Genomic DNA, 6,986 nt, shown 5'->3' with positions numbered 1-6,986 from the left:
AATGGTGCTCAGGTAGACAAAAAGATGGTCTGTGCTCCCCTGGTTTATCAGAATTACTGTTAGAAAAGGGATAATACAAGGATGTTGACAGTGTTAGCAGACGCAGGTCTTATTTAGCATATTCTGAAAATCATATATGTTTCGATCTCTTGTGGGGACCTTGAGGGACTCCTTGGAGAATCAGGCAGATCCCCAAGGAGGTAAACATATTCTGAGTGTCAGGATCCATGTTGTGAGTAGGTGGAAGGGATTGGGGGGGAAAGGCAAGAAGAATTCAGTTTCTAGTAACCTAATTTCAGGTTTGTACAGTATCCATTAAATTCAAATCTGGGGTGTTTCAGCAGAGAGTGACACCAGCTGTAGTGCACACAGGTAACCATCAAATGTCACAACCTGGAAGATAGAGGTTGTATCTTGTCCATAAACCCTGGGAATACCTATTTCCAATGCATGTGCAGATGCAGTAGTAGTAGTAGTAGTAGTAGTAGTAGTAGTAGTAGTAGTAGTAGTAGTAATAGTAGTAGTAATAGTAGTAGTAGTAATACTAGTGATCATCTTGGTCATGGTCATAGTAGCAGGTAGCATGTCTCTATTCAGGATTTACGGGAGTGTTCTTTTAGAGACCCAAAAAGTCCTGAACATGAATTGCCATAAGAGATTTCCTATTGAACTCCGCATACACTTTTGTCTCCTTCTCCTCCTTCTTCTTCTCCTCCTCCTCCTCCTCCTTCTTCTCCTCCTCCTCCTCCTCCTTCTTCTTCTTCTTCTTCTCCTCCTCTTCCTCTTCCTCCGTCCTCCTCCTCCTTCTTTGCTCCTCCTCTTTGTCCTCTTCTTCCTCCTCCTCCTCCTCGTTGTCCTCCTCCTTGTCCTCCTTGTCCTCGTCCTCCTCCTCCTCCTCTTCCTCCTCCTCCTCCTTCTTCTCCTTCTCCTCCTCCTCCATCCTCCATCTCATTCTCATTCGTATTCTTCTTTGTCTCTGTCTCTTTTTCCTTGGTTTATTCCAAGACAGAGTTTATTTGTGTAGCCCTGCCTAACCTGAAACTAGCTCTGTAGATAATGCTCGTCTTGAACTCACAGATATCAACCTGCCTCTGTCTCTGAAATGTTGAGATTAAAGGCATGCACCACCACTGCCTGGCTCCTATGATTTTTTCATGTGATACCATTCTCATTCAGGTAGTGAATGGGAAGTACAGTTGCATGGTCCTAAGTGTAGGACAGCAGGAACAGTATCTGTGATTTTTCTTATATTCTTTATAGAAGAAATTTTGCAAATTTGTCATTCAAGTAGGGAAAATGCAAGACAAGCATGTCCTTGCTGTATATAAGAAAGGCATATGACACCATGTGGCCTGAACTTAGGGATCACATTGAAACTAGAATCTAGTACCACATAACAGAAATTTTGCTTGGTAGGAATTGTGAGTCAGTGATAACCTAAATCCATGGTTTGTTTTATATTCTGTTCCTCGCTGCATGAGGAGATCTCTGTTAAATAATAATATGCAGTAAAACTGAAGGGTTGGTTGCTAGAATTCTGGGCATGTGGTCTTCCTCTTCCACTGGATCTAATAAACATCAGTGACAGATTTAGTTCAAATACATCCTCAGTATTTTTCACAATCTTTGGGAAAGTATTTGGGAGCATAGTTCAAAAACTTTTATCAACTGTGGAGAGCTCAATTTCTCAGAGAGGAGTAAGAAGACATTTTATAAATGTTTGTGTAGTCAGATATTAATAGTTTTCCTCTCTCTAGGTGCTTTAGCCATGAAGTCTGTACTCTTCCTGGCCATGTTTTGCTTGGGAGTGTCCTCAGCTGCTCCAACACTTGATCCCAGATTGGATGCTGAATGGCAAATATGGAAGATGAAATATGAAAAATCATACAGCCTGGTTGGTAACCTGAAAACTGTCCGAAAGAACCACAGAGTGCATTGCAGTTGCTGTGGCTAATGTCCAGGCACATTAGAGGTCACAGACTCCACAACACTACTGAGATATTAATTGTGACTATTGTGAAAACAGGGTGGCCAGATTCCCTTTTTCTCTGTATGTAGAGAAGGTGTCATTATAATGTTCTAGAGTAGCTCTCCTACGCCTCTAATCCTTGCAGCAGCAAGTCCACAGTTCATGCAGGAGTTTAATTAGAGAAAGAATCACCCATTATGTTCTTATCCAGGAGGAAGAAGCAATGAGGAAAGAAGTGTGGGGGAAAAACATGGAACTTATTAAAAATCACAATGGGGAGAATGGCCTGGGTAAGAATGGCTACACCATGGAAATAAACGAGTTTGGTGACATGGTGAGTGACACGGATTGCTTCACACTGCATTCTCTTGAGTGCCTTGCACGGAGCCTTTCCTTTTATAATCATTTATGTACTTTTCCTTGAAGACTGATGACGAATTCAAGAGCACAATGATTGGTTCCCCAATGAGAACTCACCACAGGGGGAAAGGCATCTGGAAACGTGATGTTGGTAACGTTGTTTTCCCCAAATCTGTGAACTGGACAGAGAAAGGCTATGTGACTCCTGTGAGGAAACAGGTACAAACATGTCATGTGCCCATCTTCTTAAAACATATTGAAGAGGAAAAGGGCATGGTGTTTCTGTGTGCACATTGAGTAATACTCTTTCTTCTTTGAATTCTTCATATGTTTTGACAGTGCATATTAATCCTAGAAACCTATCACACATTCTCCTTTCTAAACACCACCTTTCTTTCGGTAGAATTTATGTCCTTCTCTTGTCATTAATAACCCATAAATCTAACTGGTCTTGTTCAAATGACCATGCATGAGGCCATGACTGAGGCAGGAGAAAACTGCCGGCATTCATGTCCTTTAAGAGACTGATTATCTCCTCACAGGCATCTGTCCACTGCTTTAAAATAATTTTCATACAGTAGAAAGCTGTCTGAGTTACTGCTGCGGTTGTTATTGGTTTGTGGATAACCATCTTTTCTTCCCTATTCAGGGAAACTGCAATTCTTGTTGGGCATTTTCAGTGACCGGTGCCATAGAAGCACAGATAATCCGGAAATTAGGCAAACTCACCCCTCTGAGTGTGCAGAACCTAGTGGACTGTTCTAAATCTCAAGGAAATAATGGCTGTCTTTCGGGTGATACATACAATGCCTTCCAGTATGTTTTGCACAATGGAGGTCTAGAGGCGGAAGCAACCTACCCATATGAAGGAAGAGTAAGTGGACATCCTATGTTGTGCTATCATTTTTGCTCACCTTGGAGTGTGGGACAATTGTAATGAAAATCCCACTGTCTTCAGGGCTCAACTTATTTGGTACAATCTCTCTGTACACCATCGATTCTGTCTTTAGAGTATCTATATTCACGTAGCTTCCTGGTGAAATGATTTCAGTGTATTTCTCTTTGCTTTTGTGCACATGAAGAATACTCAAATTACTGTACATACAAAATAGATTTCTCCACCATTAAAATTTCTTATGCATAGGAAGACCAACTGGTTGTCATTGAAGACATGCAAACTAATCTTCAGTTCTAAATCTCCCAGTAGCATTTCACTTCCTGGGATGATTTACAATTGCCCAGATTTGAGTGTGCTCAGCTGCCAAGGGCAGAATGTTGGGGTTGTGACACTTATTCCACAGGAACTGGGTGGAAGTGACTGAATCTCATACCTTTTTTCTTTTAAAGGAAGGACCATGCAGGTCTAATCCACAGAATTCTATTGCTGAAATCACAGGATTTGTGTCCCTCCCAGAAAGCGAGGATATCCTAATGGGTGCTGTAGCAAGTATTGGGCCCATTTCTGCTGGCATTGATGCTTCCCACAGTTCATTCAGGTTCTATAATAAAGGTACATATATTTTTTTATAGATTAGGAAAACTGTATGACATCTCTACACTACAACATGTTCATGGGTTTGTATTTAAGTATAAAATGTTATGTGAATAGTTGGTTTTCTGATATTTTTATTCCTTTATATATAATCATCATGAGTGCAGCTTTTCACCTGATGTGACCCCCCACATACAAGTTGATATGTCACAATTAATAACATTTATTGGTTAGTTAATTTTTTCATCTCTCCTCCATTCCATGGATGTTTTAGGTATTTATAGAAACTATCTGAAATTAAAAAAGACAGATCTTTTTGAGTTAAGTAATTTATCTTCATGAGTTTAACGTGGCATGAGATTCTAATAACAAAAAAATACAATATTCCAAGTCGCTATCTGATATGCAAGTAGAGTTGTGTTTATCAACACATACATGATGATTAGAATTGCTTCCCTCTGCAATTGCAATGGAGACTGGAACTAAGAACCGATAATGGGAATCAGGTTTTACACATAGCTAAGGAATGTAATCAGTACACACTAGGACTTGTTCATGGAGAGCAGGTATTTACACATAGCTAGGGGGTGTAACCAGTAAAACTCCAACTGCATGGGAGAAATTTGTTCCCAGGAAATGGTTAGATATTGCTAAACAGTGGGAAGTAAACCCAAGTTTGTTACAGAAAGGTGTAAGGCCCAGGAAGATTCTACAGCAAGACACAACCAATTCATTCACCAGATTACAATGCCAAACACAGCTTCTGCACTGGTTTATCCACCAGAAGGATCTCCAATTCTTCTGAATTATCTTATGATATGAGAGCTGTATAATTACTGTCTGATCTCGCAGCTTGTAGCACTTCCCTTTTCTGTGGAACTCTACATTAGTGTTCTCAGTAACAATTCATCCAGATCTTTATTCTGATTGTAGTTTACGTACTTCCAGAGATCTTTGAACTACCTCTCACTGTTGGTAGCAGTGGTCATAGTCAGGTGTCCTCTGAGACTCACATCCACTTCTGTTTTCTTTCTCAGGTATTTATCATGAGCCAAATTGCAGCAGTGATTATGTGACTCATGGAATTCTGGTGGTTGGCTATGGCTTTGAGGGAAATGAAACGGATGGTAATAACTACTGGCTGATAAAGAACAGGTATAAACTGCCAAAAATATGTATATTTGAACTTCCATGGCCTTGAGAGATGGTTCAGTGGTGAAACCACTGGTTGGCTTTCCAAAGGATTGATAAAGTAATTGTGTGTTGCACTCAGTAGTTGGATGCATAGCCTAACTTTGTTCCATTTAAGTTGAGCAATGTCTGTTCTTGTTCTCACGTGTGCATGCATAATGTTTGTTTACAGGTATGAAGGTTTGTATGTCTGTGGGCACATGAGTATACAAGTGCACATGTGTGGAGGTCTGACGCTAGCAGCATCAGCTTTTTATCAATTTATGCAACTTCTATGCTGCAGCAGTATGTCTTGCTGATCTAGGAATTCACTGTCTAGTCTGGCTAACTGCTTGGTCCAAATATGTCCTGTCATCATGCTCTGAGAACCTGAATTATGGGCACAATAAAATGTCAATCTCTCTTTAATGTGACTCTTCACACTTATTTCCAGTCAGCTTGAATGATCTACTTAAGGTGTGTGATCCTATTATTCCATTCTGTCACTGATTTCCTGTGGGTCAATGCCATGTTGGTGCCATTGCTTTTCTAAAACGTGACACGTCTTAATTTTGAACCATACACGTGTGGACAATCACTCTGCCCATTCTCTACTGTGGACTTACAGTTGTGCCCAAGGCACTTCTTGGTGCTCAGGGCTAGATCCTCTATCTTTTCTGATCCTTCTGTTAGGTGGGTCTTTTGTCAATATACATAATGTATGTAATACACATGTAATTATATTTATTATATGATAAATCCAACATGCAACGATTTTTCCACTAAATGGAAAACATGATTTCTTTCAGCTGGGGTAAAAAATGGGGCCTGGGTGGCTACATGAAAATTGCCAAAGACAAGAACAACCACTGTGGAATTGCTTCATTTGCCCGCTACCCCACTGTGTGAGTACCCTGATGGCCACAAGGAAATATTTGGCAGGAGTCAGCATTTCCAGAGGATCACGCTTTGATCAGCATACTCGATGGTCATGTCCCTGAAAAGCTACATTGCTTTGTGAATTTTGGGACCTTTCAACTATTTGACCTTATGACCACTGTCATTTTAACTAATGTGTGTTTATGATTCCTGCAGAAACATACTACTGGCTTTAATGGTTGTACAAATAAAATCGTTTAAATTCAAATATACCTTCTAGGTTCTTTCTCTTATTTCAGAGACTTTCTGTGGTCAAACTTGAAATTCATTATGAACTCAAGAATGAGTGTTATTGTGGTGTTCATAAGGTTGTGTGGATGGATCTACTGTGATGAATGGTATCCAACCATTGGTTATGGTTTGCTTATAGACTTCTATTTATCCTTCAGAATCTCAGACCTGAAGGAGTATGTGATAATTTCTGGATTTGACATTTTTAGTTGACACAAATTCACAGTCTCAATTCTTGGTCCATTTATGTAGTGCCAAGGCCCAGTTATCTCCTCCAAAGCATGATGCTGGGCTGGGACTCTCCCTTGTCATTATTTCAACCTTGTACTAGCTTCCTTTGGATCCCCGAAACTACAGCATGCCCTGATAAATGTAACGTAGTTGATGATAAAGACTTTAAAGTAGATTTTACAAGTATTAGAGAATTCTTTACAGGAAAAATGAATAAATCAATGAAGACAGAAACAGCGTGAAAGGAATAAATTATTTGAAAGCCTAAGAGTAGATTAGAACAATAAAGAAAATCCAAGCTGAGGGAATTTTTGCAATGAAATTCTTAATCATTCAAACACAAACCTCTGAGACAAGACTCAGCAACAGACTATAAGGGATGAAAGAAAGAATCTTAAGGAATCCAAAACAATATAGAAAAAATGAATAACCCAGTAAAAGAAAATGTTCAATTAAAAACTCCAGATGCAAATAACCCAGGTAATGTGGGACACTATGAAAAGAGCAAATGTTAGAATGATAATAGAAAAAGGAGAAGAAACCTAGATCAAAGTTACAGAAAACATTTTCAACAAAAATCAAAAATAAAAATTT

The 6,986-nt window shown here is 39.5% G+C and overlaps 1 protein-coding gene across 1 annotated transcript; it reads left to right on the top strand.

Annotated features, from left to right (window-relative positions):
* Positions 1 to 1,768: 1,768 nt before the first annotated feature.
* Positions 1,769 to 5,900, top strand: LOC101844474 (cathepsin R). The gene is made up of 7 exons (XM_005078431.4): positions 1,769 to 1,894; positions 2,181 to 2,303; positions 2,396 to 2,548; positions 2,979 to 3,203; positions 3,677 to 3,839; positions 4,859 to 4,976; positions 5,801 to 5,900. The coding sequence occupies exons 1-7, from the start codon at positions 1,769 to 1,771 to the stop codon at positions 5,898 to 5,900; spliced, it is 1,008 nt and encodes a 335-aa protein (XP_005078488.1).
* The last annotated feature ends 1,086 nt before the right edge of the window (positions 5,901 to 6,986 follow it).

The sequence above is a fragment of the Mesocricetus auratus genome, unplaced genomic scaffold (assembly GCF_017639785.1).
Source record: "Mesocricetus auratus isolate SY011 unplaced genomic scaffold, BCM_Maur_2.0 Super-Scaffold_100013, whole genome shotgun sequence".
Taxonomy (NCBI): Eukaryota; Metazoa; Chordata; class Mammalia; order Rodentia; family Cricetidae; genus Mesocricetus; species Mesocricetus auratus.
Note: the sequence above shows the minus strand (reverse complement) of the source record. Positions and strands in the feature narration are given on the sequence as shown.

Excerpts from the sequence above, each read along its gene's own strand:
- LOC101844474 (XM_005078431.4), top strand. The coding sequence starts at position 1,769 with ATGAAGTCTGTACTCTTCCTGGCCATGTTTTGCTTGGGAGTGTCCTCA. Across the intron at positions 1,895-2,180 it reads ATGAAAAATCATACAGCCTG|GAGGAAGAAGCAATGAGGAA; the intron begins GTTGGTAACCTG and ends GTTCTTATCCAG. Across the intron at positions 2,549-2,978 it reads TGACTCCTGTGAGGAAACAG|GGAAACTGCAATTCTTGTTG; the intron begins GTACAAACATGT and ends TTCCCTATTCAG.